The sequence below is a fragment of the Loxodonta africana genome, chromosome 7, assembly GCF_030014295.1.
Source record: "Loxodonta africana isolate mLoxAfr1 chromosome 7, mLoxAfr1.hap2, whole genome shotgun sequence".
NCBI classification, from domain to species: Eukaryota; Metazoa; Chordata; class Mammalia; order Proboscidea; family Elephantidae; genus Loxodonta; species Loxodonta africana.
This window is the reverse complement of record NC_087348.1, coordinates 92,166,324-92,188,489: the sequence shown is the minus strand read 5'-3', so window position 1 is coordinate 92,188,489 and position 22,166 is coordinate 92,166,324. Positions and strand designations below refer to the sequence as shown.

General features: G+C 39.4%; 1 protein-coding gene across 1 annotated transcript in view; it reads right to left on the bottom strand.

Moving 5' to 3' along the window:
- Positions 1-22,166, bottom strand: part of RNF169 (ring finger protein 169) — a 136,311-nt gene that overhangs the window by 56,924 nt on the left and 57,221 nt on the right. The window contains exon 3 of the mRNA XM_003420038.4: positions 1,968-2,114. Within this exon, the coding sequence (XP_003420086.1) occupies positions 1,968-2,114 (147 nt within the window). The remainder of the gene's footprint in view (positions 1-1,967; positions 2,115-22,166) is intronic.

Genomic DNA, 22,166 nt, shown 5'->3' with positions numbered 1-22,166 from the left:
GGACGCCACACTCCAGGCTCCAAAATCAGTCGCTGTCTCCTGGTGACTTCTCCTCCTGTCAGCCGCGTCGCTGCGCTTCCTGCCTGCGTGCACAGGCTGGGCTTCCCCCGAGGTAAGTTCAGGGGGCTAGGGCTGTGCCCCGTGTTTGTGCCGTCTCAGGATGCCGTGCTCAGCTCCCCTGCACCCAGACCAAAGCCCAGCGCCAAAGTTTTCTGACTGGGACGCTGGCTTCAGGCTCTGAAAGCAGTCGTTGTTTCCCCGTGGTTGTTCGTTCTCAGTCTCTGTCACTCAGGTCAACTCTTTAGATCTGCGTTTGATGGTCAGGGTTCGTAGATTGTGATGTATGTGATTGATTCACTTGTTTTTCCGAGTCTTTGTTGCAAGAGGGTTCCGAAGTAGCTTCTACCTAGTCAGCCATCTTGGCCCCGCCTCCTCAGGCTCTTTTTATTGGAGAAAATTGGTGGAGGGTGAGCTCCCTCTGCCAAGATTGGTTGTCCTATAAAACTGGGTCCTTCTGGGCTGTTTGGAAACCCTGGCAGCGTAGAGGTTAAGAGCTAAGAGCTACAGCTTCTATCCAAAGGTCGGCAGTTTGAATCTACCAAGTGCTCCTTGGAAGCCCTATAGGGCTGTTCTACCCTGTCCTACAGTCAGAATCGACTCAGTGGCAATAGGTTTGGTTTTTGGTTTTCTGGGCTGTTTTGCCTGAGGGCCCTGCTGAGCAGTCCTATTGGGGTAAAAAGGTAGAGCTGAAATCTTTAAGAGACTACAGACCACAGCTAGGGCTCCTAGTCAAGACAGACTAAATGCATAAGACCATCCTAGCTAAATTATATCCTCTCTAGCAGCAGCCTTCTGCCTTTTGTAGTTACCAGTGTACAATGCACTAATGAGTATACAAGCACTTCATGCTTGTTAAACTGAATCTTTTGGAAGAAATTAATAATTTGGCCAAGGTTGTACAGTCTGTTACAGTGCTAGGACCTGTCTAGAAAGGAAACTTCTGGTCCAGAGATTTTTTTTTTCCCCTACTCTACGTTGCCTGCCTTTATATATGGTAAAACCTCCCCCCCAAAAAAACCCAGTGCCGTCGCTTCGATTCCGACTCACAGCGACCCTACAGGACAGAGTAGAACTGTCCCACAGAGCTTCCAAGGAGCACCTGGAGGATTTGAACTGGTAAAGCTTTATTAATTCTGGCTAATTAGAAAGATTAACCTGAAATACTAAGAAGCCTGAATCACAAAATATTTTAAAAGATATGACTCTAAAGGTATCTCGAGTACACACAACAAGCAATAGCAGATGTTCAATCCAATATGACTTACTAAAGAAATAAAATTCAATTGTAATTATCCATTTAAGTGTTATCAGTAGACCCTCCAAAAGTACTTTCTTACACAAGTTAAATATACCTCTTACAAGCTTTTACAGTAATTTGCCTGGTAAATAAATAATGAAAAAAAAAGTCAGGCAACATTTGGCCCAACTAGAGGTCTAATTAAATTAATTTTAGACTAGGTTTCTAATCTAATATTTAGGACCTATCTTATATCTAGTACTGTGCTGCTTAGAACATTATAAAATACAAAGTAAAATACAAGCCTTAAGGAAACCCAGTTGAGGATATAAGATGTATAAAAATTAAATGTCAAATAACACCAGAGTAAAAATGACAACAATCATAAAAAAACTTATCACTAGTAGTACACTATACTAAGTTTTTCCTCTCATTCACCTTTTTTCCTCCATTGTTCCCTGAATCTTCCCATACAGGTCTCACTGTCCCACTCATAAATTATTTTCTCCAGCTCTCTATGGACTCTAAGCTCTTCACTATTCTTAAGTTGTGCAATCAGTCAGTGACTGTTAGTGGTTTCATAATTCATCAACATAAGATTTTCAGATCCATGTCACCTGGGCTAGTTGCTAATTCTGAGGCAGATTCCATCAAAAGGTGATCTACTTACATGTTCCAGATTTGATTTCAGTGCTAATGGCTCATCTCTTCTTTTCTGTTCATCCATTTTCCTTTTCCCTGTTTCCATATCCTCTGGTAACAGCTTGTGGCTTTGATCTTCAGAAGTTTTCTCCTCTTGTAATTTTTCTTCCCTCAACTAAAAATACAAATTACACCAAGACAGTAGAGTTTAGTCAACTGTAAACTTAAAAATATATTTTACTAGCAGTCTATTTAGAACAAACAGATCACATGGCATTTCGAGACTATTTTTCTTATCTGTTACAAAGTCCTCTTGATTTTAAAGTCTGCTTTTACTTGGCTCTTGCCAAACATATGCTTCATGACTTAAGATCTAACTGCTCTGCATTCTTGAGCAATATGAAACCATAAAAGCTAAGATAATACACATAATCAAAAAAATAAGGTTTATTCACTCAGCCAAAAAAGTCTGAACTTAGAAACTTTCCTTATTCTCATAAGCCAGATATTACTGCCTTGGATCAGAAGAGCAGAGATGAAGTCCACAGAGAGTTAGAGAAGCTGGGACTAGGCAAGACAGGTCTTTATGCCTTATTGGCAACAGAAAAAATGACTTACCACAGTCACAATGCCCTACATATTATGCTATGTAGGGTCCAGATGGTAGGTCCTGACAGCAGTCTACAAAGAAGTTTAAGGCAGAGGTACATGCTCCTCATTTGGGGGCAACAGCATGGCATTGTGAAAATAGCATGGGCTTTGGAATAAAAACCTCAGTTCCGATGGTTCTGTCACTTACTTAACAGCTCTATGATCTTGGACAAATGAACTGTCATATGCTTGCCTACAAAACAGGGAAACTACTACTTACTTTGCAGATACTGTCGTAAGGAGTGAGTTAAGAATATAATGCCCAGTACTGTCTTCCTGTGCATTTACAGTATACCACGAGTTCCCTTTCCTTATCTCCCTTCTTCCCCCCTTTACTGCCCAGAGTTTTAATAAAATTTAAATGAGATAACATATGTCAAAGCAATTATAGACTACTAATATTTGAAATGCAAGCTGGATTCAGAAGAGGACATGGAACCAGGGATATCACTGCTGATGTCAGATGATCTTGGCTGAAAGTAGAGAATACCAGAGAGACGTTTACCTGTGTTTTATTGACTATGGAAAGGCATTAGACTGTGTGGATCATAACAAATTATGGATAACATTTCAAAGAACGAGAATTCCGGAACACTTAACTGTGCTCATGAGGAATCTGTACATACATCAAGAAGCAGGCATTCAAAAAGAACAAGGGGATACTGCATGATTTAATATCAGGAAACGTGTGCGTCAGGGTTGCATTCTTTCACCATACCTATTCAATCTGTATGCTGAGCAGATAATACAAGAAGCTAGACTATATGAAGAAGAATGGGGCAACAGGATTGGAGGAAGACTCGTTAACAACCTGCGTTATGCAAATAACACAACCTTGCTTGCTGAAAGTGAAGAGGACTTCAAGTACTTACTAATGAAGATCAAAGACCACAGCCTTCAGTATGGATTGCACCCGAACATAAAGAAAACAAAAATCCTCACAATTGGACCAATGAGCAACGTCATGATAAACGGAGAAAAGATTGAAGTTGTCAAGGATTTCATTTTACTCGCATCCACAATGAACACCCACAGAAGCTGCAGTCAAGAAGTTAAAAGATGCATTGCATTGGGCAAATCTGCTGCAGAAGACCTCTTTAAAGTGTTGAAAAGCAAAGGTGTCACCCTGAAGACTAAGCTGCACCTGACTCAAGTCATGGTGTTTTCAATCGCCTCCTATGCATGTGGAAGCTGGACAATGAATGAAGAAAAACTGACGCCTTTGAGTTGTGGTGTTGGAGAAGAATACTGTAATATATATCATGGACTGCCAAGAGAATGAACAAATCTGTCCTGGAGGAAGTACAACCAGAAGGCTCCTTAGAAGCAAGGATGGTGAGACATCGTCTCACATACTTTGGCCACGTTGTCAGGAGGGATCAGTCTCTGGAGGAAGACATCATGCTTGGTCAAGTAGAGGGCCAGCAAAGAAGAGGAAGACCTTCAATGAGATGGACTGACACAATGGCTGTAACAATGGGGTTAAGCATAGCAATGATTGTGAGGATGGCGCAGGACCAGCCAGTGTTTCATTCTGCTGTATGTAGGGTCACTATGAGTAGAACTGACTCGATGGCACCTAACAACAACAACTACAAAAAAAATTAGTCTACCAAAGAAATAAGTATTGTATTTTTGATTGGTTGGTACCTCAGGGTTAAAAACAAAAACAAGCACAATAACAATGAACAACAATAATGCCTTAGTTTTACCTTCCCAATTTCTATAAGCCTGAACTAGTCTTCAACATTTTGAGTCAATTCAAGAAATTATGCATATGCAAAGAACACCATACACAATGCTATGCCAGGAGATTCAAAGGAAACAGTGTACTCCCAACTCCACCCAATTCAAACAAGAATGCAAGATGAAGAGCTGAGGAGAAAGCAAACCTGAGGTCTATGCTAACTGCTCACACAAAAGTATCAATGCCTTATGAAGATCCTAATGAGAAATTCTTGTGAACATGCTCACAGGCTACACAAAGTGGTGTTTCACTTTTAGAGGGATAGAGAGGCAGAGTGGCACAAGATAGAACAGGTTTTAGGGTCATAATAATTGCTATTATTTACCTAACTCTATGTGTCAGATACTGAGCTAAGTACTGTACATATATTATCTCACGTACTAAAAAAACTAAGGTTAAGAGTTACGCAACTTGTTCGAATTCACACAGCCATAGGTTCTAGAGGTGGAATTCAAATCTTGGTTTATCTCAGTGATTCTCATGGGGGTGATTTTGCCCCTTAGGAGACAGTTGGCAATGTCTGGAGACACTTCGGTTATCACAACTGGAGGGGATGTGGGGGGTGCTACTGGCATCTGGTAAGTAGAAGCCAGGGACACTGCTAAACATCCTAAATTTACAGGACAGCTGCATCTCCCAAATATATACATAAACTGATGTCCCTATTTTTTTAAATATTAAATTTCCTGATTCATATGTTTTAGTGTCATTTTGTTTAGTGAGTAATGGTGTGTACATATTATGTCCTCCAGCTTTTTTGTTTTAGAATGTATCATTCTGCCTCCTAGTAAGTTTTACTGCAGCTCTCAAAGTTTCTGACAACGGACCTCTGTTGTTGGCAAAACCACCTTTTTATTGCAAAGGTGAGCTGTTGCCAATAGAGCATCATTTTAACAAAGCCAAAATTTACAAAGGTTAAAAACCATTTGAATCCTCACCTGAGTCATGCCGATGTTTTCTCTCCACTAGGTTCTGTAGAAGAGTTATTTTTATTGCCCCTTTTAGTGGTTATTTATAAGAATTTGAGAACCTGGTCTCTAGGAGTTCTTATACTGAAAAAAGCCTCAGGGAGTGGCAGAAAGTAGCATATATACCTCAAAGAGAAATAGTTGCCGTTTGTCATTATTTGCTTTATACGGCTCCCTAAGAGCTCTGATTTAAAGACACAAAATAAAGACCAAATGGATATTTCCCAAAGTCAACAAAGATTAAATAGCGAACAGCTTGGATTTTAAAAAATACCTTTGGCATCAGAAATCCAGAGTTTCTCAACCTCAGCACTTTTTGGGCTAAATAATTCTTTGTTGTGGGAGGCTGAGCACGGTGTGAGAAGAAGGCTTCTGCAAGAATGCTTTATTGGGGTGCAGGAGTCAAGGACAGGATAGTATAATAGGGAAGGATGGAGTCAATACAAAGGAGTGTAATCATTGGCCCAAGCTATTTAGGAGACAATATGAGAAACTGTATGAAATCCATCTCAAGACTGTCAGTCCAAGGTAAGAAAAGGGGAAGCAAAAGTCTACTGGCCCCATCTCTCACTGATCAATGTTTGCCACTCTAGGTGTTAATACAGTAAAAATGGCATCTGACCACCTCTAACTTCACAACGGGGAGAGAGGATCAAGATCAACAGCATCAGCCCAAGGTTGACTTCTATAGGAATTTACCAATTCTGACACTAGCCATCCCTCCCATGGCACTCTCTACTTCTCTGCTGGGTGCAGTAATAAGTTGCAATCACCACACAGAACTCACAGACAATACTAATGATTATGGGGTTTACTAGGGAAGTAGCAGGTTACAATTCAGGATCAGAAAGGACTCAGGATACAGTTCTCCAAACAAGACAGCCTCTTCTCATCTGTGCTCACAGAGAGGCCTCTCTCTCTGGCCCTCAGCCCCTTGGCCTCTGTCCTGCTTGGCCAAGTGTTATGAATCTCTTTAGCTCCACGAATAAATGCCCATGGACACCCTATTCTACCAGTAAGCCTCAGTCTGAAGGCAATAAGCTCTCTTGCTCCGTGGGTTGGCAAGCCTAGCTCCACCAAGTGCCCAGGGGAAGTCTCCTACCCAAAGGTACTCAGCTCTATTGCTCTGCTCCACGGGTCAGCACACCCACTGTAGCTGCCTTGCTCTGTGGACTGGGAAGCCCATTGCACTCTCTCGCACTGGTCCCCTGGCTCTGCTGCTGCCAGTTCTCTGCTACGCTTGCCGCCGCTTCTCACCATCTTGTACCATCTCTGGTGTTAAAGCGCTCTATCTCTTGGGTACTCAGCCATACTACCAAGATTATCATGCAATTTTGTTCTGAAAATATATTTTGCCCTCATTAATTTCTAAAAAAAAAAAAAAAAAAGCCTTTTATCAAAGTACAACATACAGAGGCGGAGCCAAGATGGCGGAATAGACAGACGCTTCCGTCGAGCCCTCTTTACAACAAAGCCCTGAAAAAACAAGTGAAACGAGTATATTTGTGACAAGCTGGGAGCTCTGAGCATCAAAGGCAAGCTTAGACAACGTACTGAGGGGCAGGGGAAGGAAGAGACCATTCAGAAACGGAGAGGAGTTACCAGACCTGAATCACGGGGAGCCCTCAGGCACCATTCCCGGAGCAGCAGCGGCGGTGGGCTGGTCCTAGCATTGGGCCGCAGTTTCCTAAGGGAGAAGCAGCCAGCCACACAGCCCACTCACACCTCCAGAACCTGAGGAGAAGGACGCTCTCGGCAAAAACTAAGTACTTGCATATATTTTACCGCGCCCCCTCCCCCCAACCCCAAGCCAGCTTCAGCAGCTGAATCCCTAGGCCTGAGACAGACCCGGGTGAGCACCTGGAGCCGTTCTCCCAGACTTGGGGAAGGAAAAAATTTGCAACTGGGGGGAAAAGATAATTTGCTAGCTCCATTAACCGGGGGAGCTCAGGACAGAAGTGGCTCCTGCCCAGGCATAAACCGTCCATGGACCTTGAGCACCTTTCCCTTCTGCATGGACCTGTGTGGGCCTATTTCAGGAGAATAGGCCCTTGTTGGCAAACTCCAACCATTTCAGTTCTGTGGTGGACAGGTGGGTGATTGACATTTGACATTGCTTTGCCTATTATACAAGGTCCTCACCTACCCACAACAGGGACCTAAGGACTGGAGGCTCTACTTGGGTCACCCAGCCACCCGCGACAGGGGTCCAGGGATAATTGGTACTCCCAGTCCTTACGACAAAAGCTTTGGGTGCCCGTGGTCCCTCGGCAGAGCCCACCCACCAGCACGCTGTAGGGAACAGAGATGCATTTTCCTCAGAGACACTTGGGGGTGGTTCTCAACCCCCTGCCTTGTTCAGAGCATGACCCCCTGCTGCATTCAGATATGGGTATATATGCCAATCACCCCTGCCCCTGTAAGACTGTAGGACAGAGCCTGTACCACACACTTGATATCACCTACCTGGAAACCTGACTTGAATTCATACAAGAAAACTGAATGGACTCCTAGACTGATATACCTGGTAACACCTCTAGCCAGCTGGGGACAGGACACCAGAGCTCCAAAGGCAAAAATAATCAAGCTAGCTCACTCAAGCAACCCATAGGGGTATACCAAAACAAAACAAAGCAAGCAGCTATGACACAGTAAGCAAGCATAAACTAATACCATAACTTATAGATGGCTCAGAGACAACAGTCGATATCAAGTCACATAAAGCAACAGACCATGATCCCCTCAACAGGCTCTCAAAATAAAGAATCCAGGGATCTTTTAGATGAAGGTGCATTCCCGGAATTACCAGATGCAGAACACAAAAGTTTAATATACAGAACCCTTCAAGACATCAGGGATGAAATGAGGCAACATGCAGAACAAGCCAAGGAACACACAGATAAAGCAACTGAAGAACTCAGAAAGATTATTCAGGAACATAATGAAAAGTTTAATAAGCTGGAAAAATCCACAGACAGACAGCAATCAGAAATTCAGAAGATTAACAATAAAATTACAGGATTAGACAACTCAATAGAAAGTCAGAGGAACAGAACTGAGCAAGTAGAAGCTAGAATTTCTGAACTCGAAGATAAATCACTTGGCACTAATATATTTGAAGAAAAATCAGATAAAAGAATTAAAAAAAATGAAGAAACCTTAAGAATCATGTGGGACTCTATCAAGAGAAATAACCTACGAGCAATTGGAGTACCAGAACAGGGGTGGATAAGAGAAAAAACAGAGAAAAGTGTTAGGGATTTATCGGCAGAAAACTTCCCTGATATTGTGAAAGATGAGAAGATATCTATCCAAGATGCTCATCGAACTCCACATAAGGTAGATCTTAAAAGAAAGTCACCAAGACATATAATAATCAAGCTTGCCAAAACCAAAGATAAGGAGACAATTATAAGAGCAGTGAGGGATAAAAGAAAAGTCACCTACAAGGAAGAGTCAATAAGAATAAGCTCGGACTACTCGGCAGAAACCATGCAGGCAAGAAGGCAATGGGATGACATATTTAAAAAATTGAAGGAAAAAAATTGCCTGCCAAGAATCATATATCCATCAAAACTATCTCTTAAATATAAAAGTGAAATTAAGACATTTCCAGATAAACACAAGTTGAGGGAATTCGTAAAAACCAAACCAAAACTACAAGAAATACTAAAGGGAGTTCTTTGGTTAGAAAATCAATAATATCAGGTATCAACCCAAGACTAGAACATTGGGCAGAGCAACCAGAAGTCAACCCAGACACGGAAATGCAAAAAAAAAAAAAAAAAAAAGCCCAACACAGGTTAACGGCAATGTTATTATATAAAAGAAGACAACATTAAAATAATAAAGAGGGACTAAGAAATGTAATCATACACCTTCCATATGGAGAGGAAGATATGGCAATACAAAGAAATAAAAGTTAGTTATAAATTTAGAAAAATATGGGTAAATAATGAGGTAACCACAAAGAAGACAAACTATCCTACTCATCAAAATAAAATACAAGGGAAAAATACAGACTCAGCAGACACAAAATCAACAACAAATATGAGAAAAGGACAATATATAAAGAAAATCTACTCAGCACATAAAATCAAGTGGGAAAAAGAAGCTGTCAACAACACACAAAAAAGACATCAAAATGACAGCACTAAATTCATACCTATCCATAATTACCCTGAATGTAAATGGACTAAATGTACCCATAAAGAGACAGAGAGTGGCAGAATGGATTAAAAAACAAGATCCGTCTATATGCTGCCTACAAGAGACACATCCTAGACTTAGAGACACAAACAAACTATAACTCAAAGGACGGAAAAAAATATATCAAGCAAACAACAATCAAAAAAGAGCAGGAGTGGCAATATTAATTTCTGACAAAACAGACTTTAAAGTTAAATCCATCAAAAAGCCATATAATGACTAAAGGGACAATACACCAAGAAGATATAACCATACTAAATATTTATGCACCCAATGACAGGGCTGCAAGATACATAAAACAAACTCTATCAGCATTGAAAAGTGAGATAGACAGCTCTATAATAATAGTAGGAGGCTTCAACACACCACTTTCAGTGAAGGACAGGACATACAGAAAGAAGCTCAATAAAGACACAGAAGATCTAAATGCCACAATCAAGCAACTTGACCTCATAGACATATACAGAACACTCCACCCAACAGCAACCAAGTATACTTTCTTTTCTAGTGCACATGGAACATTCTCTAAAATAGACCACATATTAGGTCATAAAGCAAGCCTTAGCAGAATCCAAAACACTGAAATATTACAAAGGATCTTCTCGGACTATAAGGCCATAAAAGTGGAAATCAGTAACAGGAAAAGCAGGGAAAAGAAATCAAACACTTGGAAACTGAACAATACCCTGCTCAAAAAAGACTGGATTACAGAAGACATTAAGGATGGAAAAAAGAAATTCATAAAATCCAATAAGAATGAAAACACTTCCTATCAGAACCTTTGGGACACAGGAAAAGCGGTGCTCAGAGGCCAATTTATATCAATAAATGTACACATCCAAAAACAAGAAAGGAGCCAAAATCAAAGAACTGTCCCTACAACTTGAACAAATTGAAAGAGAGCAACAAAAGAAACCCTCAGGCACCAGAAGAAAACAAATAATAAAAATCAGAGCTGAAGTAAATGAAAGAGAAAACAGAAAAACAATTGAAAGAATTAACGAGACCAAAAGCTGGTTTTTTTGAAAAACTGAACAAAATTGATAAACCATTGGCCAAACTGACAAAAGAAAAACAGGAGAGTAAGCAAATAACCCAAATAAGAAATGAGATGGGCGATATTACAACAGACCCAACTGAAATTAGAACAATCATAACAGAATACTATGAAAAACTATACTCAAATTTGAAAACCTAGAAGAAATGGATGAATTCCTAAAAACACACTACCTACCTAAACTAACACAAACAGAGGTAGAACAACTAAATAAAAAACTAAATAGACCCATAAAAAAAGCAGAGATTGAAAAGGTAATCAAAAAACTCCCAACAAAAAAGAGCCCTGGCTCGGAGGGCTTCACTGCAGAGTTCTACCAAACTTTCAGAGAAGAGTTAACACCACTCCTACTAAAGGTATTTCAAAGCATAGAAAATGACAGAATACTACCTAACTCATTCTATGAAGCCACCATATCCCTGATACCAAAACCAGGGAAAGACACCACAAGAAAAAAAAAAATTATAGACCTATATCCCTCATGAATGTAGATGCAAAAATCCTCAACAAAATTCTAGCCAATTCAATTCAACAACATATCAAAAAAATCATTCACTGTGACAAAGTGGGATTCATACCAGGAATGCAGGGATGGTTCAACATTAGAAAAACAATTAATGTAATCCACCACATAAATAAAACAAAAGACAAGAATCACATGATTTTATCAATTGATGCAAGAAAGGCATTTGACAAAGTTCAACACTCATTCATGATAAAAACTCTCAGGAAAATAGGAATAAGAAGGAAAGCTTCCCAACATAATAAAGGGCATTTATACAAAGCCAACAGCCAACATCACCCTAAATGGAGAGAGCCTGAAAACATTCCCATTGAGATCGGGAACCAGACAAGGATGCCCTTTATCACCACTCTGATTCAACATTGTGCTGGAAGTCCTAGCCAGAGCAATTAGGCTAGATAAAGAAGTAACGGGCATCCAGATTGGCAAGGAAGAAGTAAAAGTATCTCTATTTGCAGATGACATGATCTTATACACAGAAAACCCTAAGGAATCCTCCAGAAAACTACTGAAGCTAATAAAGAGCTCAGCAGAGTATCGGGATATAAGATAAACATAAAAAAATCAGTTGGATTCCTCTACACCAACAAAAAGAACATCGAATGGAGGGGAGATGGGAGGGTAGTAGAGAGGGTTAGAAACTGGCAAAAGGGTCACGAAATGAGAGACTGGAAGGAGGGAGCGGGCTGACTCATTAGGGGGAGAGTAAATGGGAGTATGTAGTAAGGTGTACATAAGCTTATATGTGACAGATTGACTTGATTTATAAACTTTCACTTAAGGCACAATAAAAATTATTAAAAACATTTTTTTTAAACAGTAAAAAAAAAAAAAAAAGAACATTGAAGAGGAAATCACCAAATCAATGCCATTTACAGTAGCCCCCAAGAAGATAAAATACTTAGGAATAAATCTTACCAGAGATATAAAAGACTTATACAAAGAAAACTACAGTACACTTCTGCAAGAAACCAAAAGAGACTTACGTAAGTGGAAGAACATACCTTGCTCATGGATAGGAAGACTTAACATGATAAAAATGTCTGTTCTAGCAAAAGCAATCTATACATTTAATGCAATTCTGATCCAAATCCCAGTGACATTCTTTAATGAGATGGAGAAACAAATCATCAACTTCATATGGAAGGGAAAGAAGCCCCAGATAAATAAGGCATTACTGAAAAAGAAGAACAAAGTGGGAGGCCTTACTTTACCTGATTTTAGAACCTATTATTACCGCCGCAGTAGTCAAAACAGCCTGGTACTGATACAACAACAGATACATGGACCAATGGAATAGAATTGAGAATCCAGACATAAATCCATCCACATATGAGCAGTTGATATTTGACAAAGGCCCCAAAACAGTTAAATGGGGAAAGACAGTCCTTTTAACAAGTGGTACTGTCATAACTGGATATCCATCTGCAAAAAAATGAAGCAAGACCCATACCTCACTCCATGCACAAGAACTAACTCAAAATGGATCAAAGACCTAAATATAAAATCTAAAATGATAAAGATTGTGAAAGAAAAAATAGGGACAATGTTAGGAGCCCTAATACATGGCATAAACAGTATACAAAACATTATAAAGAACATAGAAGAAAAAAAAAATTTTTTTTTTTCTAACTGGGAGCTCCTAAAAATCAAATACTTATGCTCATCCAAAGACTTCACCAAACAAGTAAAAAGACTACCTACAGACTGAGAAAAAGTTTTTAACTATGACATTTCTGATCAGCGCCTGATCTCTAAAATCTACATGATACTGCAAAAAGACAAATAACCCAATTAAAAAATGGGCAAAAGATATGAATAGACACTTCACTAAAGAAGACATTCAGGCAGCTAACAGGTATATGAGGAAATGTTCATGATCATTAGCCATTAGATAAATGCAGATCAAAACTACAATGAGATTTCATCTCACTCCAACAAGGCTGGCATTAATCCAAAAAACACAAAATAATAAACGTTGGAGAGGTTGTGGAGAGACTGGAACACTTCTACACTGCTGGTGGGAATGTCAAATGGTACAACCACTTTGGAAATCGATTTGGCACTTCCTTAAAAAGTTAGAAATAGAACTACCATACGATCCAGCAATCCCACTCCTTGGAATATATCCTAGAGAAATAAGAGCCTTTACACGAACAGATATATGCACACCCATGTTTACTGCAGCACTGTTTACAATAGCAAAAACATGGAAGCAACCAAGGTGCCCATCAACAGATGAATGGATAAATAAATTATGGTATATTCACACAATGGAATACTACGTATGGATAAAGAACAGTGACGAATCTGTTAAACATTTCATAATACGGAGGAACCTGGAAGGCATTATGCTGAGTGAAATTAGTCCGCTGCAAAAGGACAAATATTTTATAAGACCACTATTATAAGAATTTGAGAAATAGTTTAAATGGAGAAGAAAACATTCTTTTGTGGTTACAAGAGGGGGGAGGGAGGGAAGGTGGGAGAGGGATATTCACTAATTAAAACCAAAAAAACCCACTGCCGTTGCTCTGACTCATAGCGACCCTATAGGACAGACTAGAACTGCCCCACTGAGTTTCCAAGGAGCGCCTGGCGCATTTGAACTGCAGACCTCTTGATTAGCAGCCATAGCACTTAACCCCTATGCCACCAGGGTTTCCATTCACTAATTAGATAGTAGATAAGAACTACTTTAGGTGAAGGGAAAGACAGCACACAATACAGGGGAGGTCAGCACAACTGGACTAAACCAAAAGCAAAGAAGTTTCTGGAATAAACTGAATGCTTCGAAGGCCAGCGTAGCAGGGGCAGGGGTCTGGGGACCATGGTTTCAGGGGACATCTAAGTCGACTGGCATAATAAAATCTATTAAGAAAACATTCTGCATCCCAACTTGAAGAGTGGCATCTGGGGTCTTAAACACTAGCAAGCAGCCATCTAAGATGCATCAACTGGTCTCAACCCACCTGGATCAAAGAAGAATGAAGAACACCAAGGACACAAGGTGATTACGAGCCCAAGAGACAGAAAGGGCCACATGAACCAGAGACTACATCATCCTGAGACCAGAAGAACTAGATGGGGCCCGGCTACAACCAATGACTGCCCTGACAGGGAACACAACAGAGAACCCCTGAGGGAGCAGGAGAGCAGTGGGATGCAGACCCCAGATTCTCGTAAAAAGACCAGACTTAATGGTCTGACTCAGACTGGAAGGACCCCGGAGGTCACGGCCCCCAGACCTCCTGTTGCCCCAGGACAGGAACTATTCCCGAAGCCAACTCTTCAGACGTGGATTGGACTGGACAATGGGTTGGAGAGGGATGCTGGTGAGGAGTGAGCTTCTTGGATCAGGTGGACACTTGAGACTACGCTGGCATCTCCTGCCTGGAGGGGAGACGAGAGGGTGGAGGGGCTTAGAAGCTGGTGAAATGGACACGAAAAGAGAGAGTGGAGGAAGAGAGCGGGCTGTCTCATTAAGGGGAGAGTAATTGGGAGTGTGTAGCAAGTTGTATAAGGGTTTTTGTGTGAGAGGCTGGCTTGATTCGTAAACTTTCACTTAATGCACAATAAAAATTATTTAAAAAAAAAGTACAATATACATACAGAAAAGTGTATACATTATAAATGTACAGCATGATGAATTATACAAAATGAACACATCTGTGTAGCAACTACCCAGATCAAGAAGCAGTACATCACTAGTACCCTATACTCCCCCCCTTCTGTCTACTCCTCACCCAAAGGTAACCAAAATTCTGGCTTTTAACACCACAATTGTTTTACCTACTTCTAAATTTTATATAAATGGAATCTTACATGTGTATTGAACCTGTCTTCCCTCATTCAACATTCTATTTGTGAGATTCAGCCATACAGGTACAGAAAGGAGTAGTGTATTCCTTCTTATGTGGTATAGCATTCCATTATTTGACTATAAACAACTTGACCATTCTATTGTTGATGGATATCTGGGCAGTTTCTCAATTTTGGCTATTTACAAATAGGCTGGATTATGTATCCCAGCACACGTTTTGTTCTGTGGGGTATATTCTAAAAGAAAAACTGCTGAGCCATGAGGTATAGGAATATTCAATCATTGCCAGATTGGCTGTACAAATTACACTCCTACTATCAGGGTAGGAGAATGGCAGTTGCTCCCACCCTTGCTAACACTCACTATCTATTTTAGGCATTCAAGTAGGTGTATATTGGTATTGCCTTATGACTTTAATTTGCCTTTCCTTAATAACTAAAGATGACGAGCACCTTTTCATAAGTTTATAGAGTATTTGGAAATTCTCTTTAATAAAGTGCCTTCTCATGTATTTACTTTTTTTTCTTTTAGGTGTTTGGTTTCTTCCCTAGTAACTTGTATGAATTATTTTTTGGATATGAGGCAACTGTCAAAAAAAAAAAATATGCATGCATACATATGCATACAATATACACATAATATATGTATTTTATGTATGTATTAAGTGTACACATACATTTACACATTTTTTTTTTTCCTCACACAGTAGCTTGCCTTTTCAGTTCCTTAGTGGTGTCTTTTGGTGACAAGAGGTTCCAGATTTTAATACAGTCTAATATCTCAATCAGGAACCCTGGTGGCACAGTGGTTAAGCACTCACCTGCTAACGAAAAGGTTGGCACTTCAAACCCACCAGCCACTCCACAGGAGAGGATGTGGCAGTCTACTTCTGTAAAGACTTATAGCCTTGGAAACCCTATAGGGCAGTTCTACTCTGTCCTATTGGGTCATTATGAGTGAGAATCAACTCACCAACAATGGCTTTTTTTTTTTTTTTTAATGTGTCAATCTTTTACTTCTTGGTTAGTGCTTTTTATATTCTATTTATGAAGTTTTTTCCACCCCCAGGTCATGAAAATATTCTTCCATGTTATCTTTAAGAAGCTTACTATTTGACCCATCTACTTAGAATTGATTTTTCAAGGCATAATCTACAGACGACAAAATGAAGACATACAGAATGCATAGTTCAATGAGCTTTGACAAATGAATATACCCATGTTACCACCTCCCTAATCAAGATTTAGAACATTTCCACCACCCCAGAAAGTCCTTTCATGCCTATTTGCAATCCATCTCCACTCAACTCAGCCCCAGGCAACCACTAATCTGATTACTATGACTACAGATTAGTTTTGCCTGTTATAAAATCATACAGTATATATTCTTTTGTATCTGGCTTCATTCTCTCAGCAAGATGTTTCTGATATTCATTACCGTTACTAAGTTTACTATATACGGGGCATCTGTTTAAATTTATAAAGCAACTGACAAAATGTTTCCCATGGTAGTTATACCATTTTACACTCCCAGTAGCAATGCATGAGAGTTCCAGCTGAACCACATTCTCACCAACACTTGGAACTGTCAGTCCTTCAATTTTGGCCATTCTAGACCACGTGAGGTAAAATCTCATTATGGTTTCAATTAGTATTTCCCTGCTGACTAATTACATTAAGTATAATACCATCTTTTTTGTGAAGTATCTGTTCAAACCTTTTGCCTTTCTTTTTTTTTAACTTCATTATTGAGTGCAAAAGTTCTTATACTCTGGATACAAGTTCATTGTTAGATATATATATTTTTTTTTGAGAATATTTTCTTCCAGTCTTTGCACTGCCTTTTTATTTCTTTGATGATGTCTTTTGAAGAGCAGAAATATTTAACTTTGATAAAGTCCAATATATGAATCTTTTCTTCTGTGATTAGGACTTTTTGTGTTCTGTCTAGAAAATCTTTGCCTACCTACCCCAAGATCAAAAATTTTTTATTCTATATAGATTTATCTTTTACATTTAGGTCTATGATCCATTTTGAATTAATTTTTGTTTATGATGTAAAGTAGGGATAAAGAGTCACTTTTACTTTTTCATAGGATATTCAGGTTGTTCCACCCCCACTGCTGAAAAGACTATCCTTTTGCCATTGAATTACTTTTGTGCCTTTGTGAACATCAAGTATATGTGATTAGGTCTATTTCAGGACTATATTCTGTTCCATTGATCTATACGCCTTTTCCTTATGCCAATTCTACAGGCTTGATTACTACAGCATTATAGTAAGTCTTGAAACCTGGTACTGCAAACAAAACCAAATCCGTAGCCATCAAGTCGATCCTGACTCATAGCAACCCTACAGGACAGGGTAGGACTGCCCAACAGAGTTTCCCAGGAGCATCTGGTGGATTTGAACTGCCAACCTTTTGGTTAGCAGTGGTAGGACTTAACTACTATGCCACCAGGGTTTCCTCTGGTAGTGTGAGTCCTCCAATAATAACACTGTCATCATTCACAGATAACATGATTATGTAGAAATGTACTGAAGTCACAAAAAAAACTTACTACAACTACTAAATGAGTTTAGCAAGTTTGCAGATCAAAATTTTAAGATCAATTGTATTTCTATATATCAGCAACAAAAAATTAGAAACTGAAATTTTAAAAATACCATTTATCGTAAGTTAAAAATCTGTAAAATACTTAAGAAAATCTAACAAAAGATATGCAAGACTAAACACTGAAAACCACGAAGCACTGCTTAGAGAAATTAAAGACCTAAATAAGTGAAGTATATACTATGTTGATGGATCTGAACACTCAACAGTATTAAGATGTCAATTTTCTCCTAATTGATCTACAGAGTCAATGCAATCCCAATCAAATTCCCAGTGGGCTTTTTTTGGGCAGAAATTGGCAGGCTGATTGTAAAAATCATCTGAGTATGCAAAGAGCTGAGAATAGTCAAAATAACTTTGAAAAAGAACAAAGCTGAAGGATTAACACTACCAGATTTCAAGACTTACTACAAAGCTACAGTGATCAAAACAGCATGATATTGGCATAAAGACAAACAGATCAATAGTACAGATAGAATAGAGAGTTTAGAAATAAACTCACAGGTGTATAGACAACTGATTTTTGACAAAGATACAAAGGCAATGCAATGGACAAAGGACAGTCTTTTCAACATATGGTGCTGGAACAACTGGAACATCCATATAAATGAAAAAGAACTTAGATCCACACCTCACGCTTTATATAAAAATTAACTCAAAATGGATCATAGGCCTAAATGTAAAACCTAAAACTACAGAACTTCTAGAAGAAAACACTGGAGAAAATCTTTCTGACCTTGGGCTAGGCAAAGAATTCTTAGATGTAACATCACAAGTACAATCCACAAAAAAAAAATTTATAAATTAGACCTGATTAAAATTAAAAACTGCTTTCAAAAGACACTGACAGAATGAAAAGACAAGCCACAGACAGGGGAAAAAATCAATGTAGTGCATATACCTGATAAAGGACTTGTATTCAGAATATATAAAGCTCTATCAAAACTCAACAATAAGAAAACAACCCAATTTTAAAAACAGGCAAGAGATTTAACAGACATGCCACTAAAGAAAATATACAGAAGGCAAAAAAACACATGAAAAGATACTCAACATCAATTCATTAGGGAAATGCAAATTAAAACCACATAATTTTTTTTTTTTAATCCTGTGAGGTAGGTATCTTTATTATCCTCTTTACACATGAGGAACCTGAGGTGTACAGAGTGATTAGCTTAGCCCAGGACTCACAGCTGGTTAGTGCGGAAGATGAAATTCAAATGCGGCAGTCTAGCCCAGAAGTTGGAGCCAAATTCAACCTAATGCCTGTTTTTATACAACCTGTGAGCTAAGAATGGTTTGAAAAATCGTAAGAAGAATGGCATTTCATGACACATAAAAACCACATGATTAGAAGCCCTAATACAAGGCATAAACAGGATACAAAACATTACTAAAAATGACGAATAGACACCAGATAACTGGGAGCTCCTAAAAATCAAACACCTATGATCATCTAAAGACTTCACCAAAAGAGTAAAAAGACCACCTACAGACTGGGAAAGAATTTTCAGCTATGACATCTCCGACCAGCACCTGATCTCTAAAATCTATATGATTCTTCCAAAACTCAACCACAAAAAGACAAACAACCTAATCAAAAAGTGGGCAAAGGATACGAACACACACTTCACTAAAGAAGATATTCAGGCAGCTAACAGATACATGAGAAAATGCTCTCGATCATTAGCCATGAGAGAAATGCAAATGAAAACTACGATGAGATTCCATCTCACTCCAACAAGGCTGGCATTAATCCAAAAAACACAAAATAATAAATGTTGGAGAGGCTGCAGAGAGACTGGAAATCTTATATACTGCTGGTGGGAATGTCAAATGGTGCAACCACTTTGGAAATCTATCTGGTGTTTTCTTAAAAAGTTAGAAATAGAACTACCATACAACCCAGAAATTCCACTCCTTGGAATATACCCTAGAGAAATAAGAGCCTTCACACAAACAGATGTATGCACACCCATGTTTATTGCAGCTCTGTTTACAATAGCAAAAAGCTGGAAGCAACCAAGGTGTCCATCAATGGATAAATGGGTAAATAAATTGTGGTATATTCACACAATGGAATACTACGCATCGATAAAGAACAGTGACGAATCTGTGAAACATTTCATAACATGGAGGAACCTGGAAGGCATTATGCTGAGCGAAATTAGTCAGAGGCAAAAGGACAAATATCGTATAAGACCACTATTATAAGACCTCGAGAAATAGTATAAACTGAGAAGAACACATACTTTTGTGTTTACGAGGGGGGGAGGGAGGGAGGGTGGGAGAGGGTTTTTTACTGATTAGTTAGTAGATAAGAACTGCTTTAGGTGAAGGGAAGGACAATACTCAATACAGGGAAGGTCAGCTCAACTGGACTGGACCAAAAGCAAAGAAGTTTCCGGGATAAACTGAATGCTTCAAAGGTCAACGGAGCAAGGGCGGGGGTTTGGGGACTATGGCTTAAGGGGACTTCTAAGTCAACTGGCAAAATAATTCTATTATGAAAACATTCTGCATCTCACTTGAAATGTGGCGTCTGGGGTCTTAAATGCTAACAAGCGGCCATCTAAGATGCATCAATTGGTCTCAACCCACCTGGATCAAAGGAGAATGAAGAACACCAAGGTCACACGATAACTAAGAGCCCAAGAGACAGAAAGGGCCACGTGAACCAGAGACCTACATCATCCTGAGACCAGAAGAACTAGTTGGTGCCCGGCCACAATCGATGACTGCCCTGACAGGGAGCACAACAGAGAACCCCTGAGGGAGCAGGAGATCAGTGGGATGCAGACCCCAAATTCTCATAAAAAGACCAGACTTAATGGTCTGACTGAGACTAGAGGAATCCCGGCGTTCATGGCCCCCAAACCTTCTGTTGGCCCAGGACAGGAACCATCCCTGAAGACAACTCATCAAACATGGAAGGGACTGGACAGTGGGTAGGAGAGAGATGCTGATGAAGAGTGAGTTAATATATCAGGTGGACACTTGAGACTGTGTTGGCATCTCCTGTCTGGAGGGGGGATGGGAGGATAGAGAGTGTTGGAAGCTGGCAAAATTGTCACGAAAGGAGAGACTGGAAGGGCTGACTCATTAGGGGGAGAGCAAGTGGGAGTACAGAGTAAGGTGTATATAAACTTACATGTGACAGCCTGACTTGATTTGTAAACGTCCACTTGAAGCTCAATAAAAGTTAATAAAAAAAAAAAAACACATGAAATTCAAACTTCAGTGTCCATAAGTAAGATTTTATTGGAACACAGCTGTTGGCTATTCATTTACATATTTTCTATGACTACTTTTACACTGCAACAGCAGAACTGACTTGTTGTGACAGAGACCGTATGGATCACCAAGTCTAAAATACTTGTTTTCAATTGCTATGCTGCCTCTCTAAGTAAAAAATGTTTGAACATTCCCATGTGTACATATTTATTTAAAATTATATGTAAATATATACTGCACTAACATATTAAGTGATACATATAAATACTCAGAAGTAGAAATGTATAAAATGTATAAAAATGAGAAAAACATAAATATTTTTCAACACTGTACAAATTTTTCTGCTTCCTACCTACACGTTAACAAATAGCTCAACTAGACATGTAATGATGTATCATTAGTTGTCTATATCAACCCCACTGTCAGTGAGCTTCTCATAGGGCATATGTTGTCTTTGTATGACATTTTTGCTCCTTCAAGGCTGCCTAGTAATTATTTTAACCAGATTTCATATGGCTAAAAATGGTAGTCACTCACAGTACAAAATATTCTAAGGCTCTGGGGATTATCTATTCCCTGAGGCAGAGCTTATAAGTGCTCTGTAGAAACAGCAGTCGGACCACCTTGTCCATTTCTTTTACTACAGGTTGCAAACAGAATTAAGCCAATGATTCACAGTTTAGTGTTCACAGCTTTTTGGTAGCTATCAACAGCCTCTCAAAGTTTGAGACTCTTGGTCTCCTCCTTAACAACCTTGTCACTAAATTAGAGGAAACAAATCTGAGGTCAAATTCTGCCATACATTCAAACATTTATTAGCAAGTAGGCACAAAAAAAATAAAAAGAAAAAGGAGCTGTGGTGGCACAGTTAAGTGCTCGGCTGCAACTGAAAGGTTGGTGGTTCAAACCCACCAGCTGCTCCATGAAAGAAAGATGTGGCAATCTGCCTCCATGAAGATTTATAGCCTTGGAAACCCTATGGGGCAGTTCTACTGTCTGTCCTATGGAGCCACTATGAGTTGGAATCAACTCGATGGCAATGGGCTTGGTTAGTCACAAAAAGTCATACAACCTGTTCCACAAGCATCACGAATATAAGCCACTATTCTGTCATTTTAACCACTACAATAAGCATCTTGCATGACAGGTTCACTTAAGGCATTATTTTAGCATCAGGATTCAACTAATCTTGTTTGGGATAAAAAAAGAACCCCAAACCTATTGCCGTCGAGTCGATTTCGACTCATAGCGACCCTACAGGACAGAGTAAAACCACCCCATAGAGTTTCCAAGGAGCTCCTGGTGGATTTGAACTGCTGAGTTTTTGGTTAGCAGCCATAGCTCTTAACCACTATGGAACCAGGTAGATGAATTTTCCATTAACAGCTAAACACAGAGCTA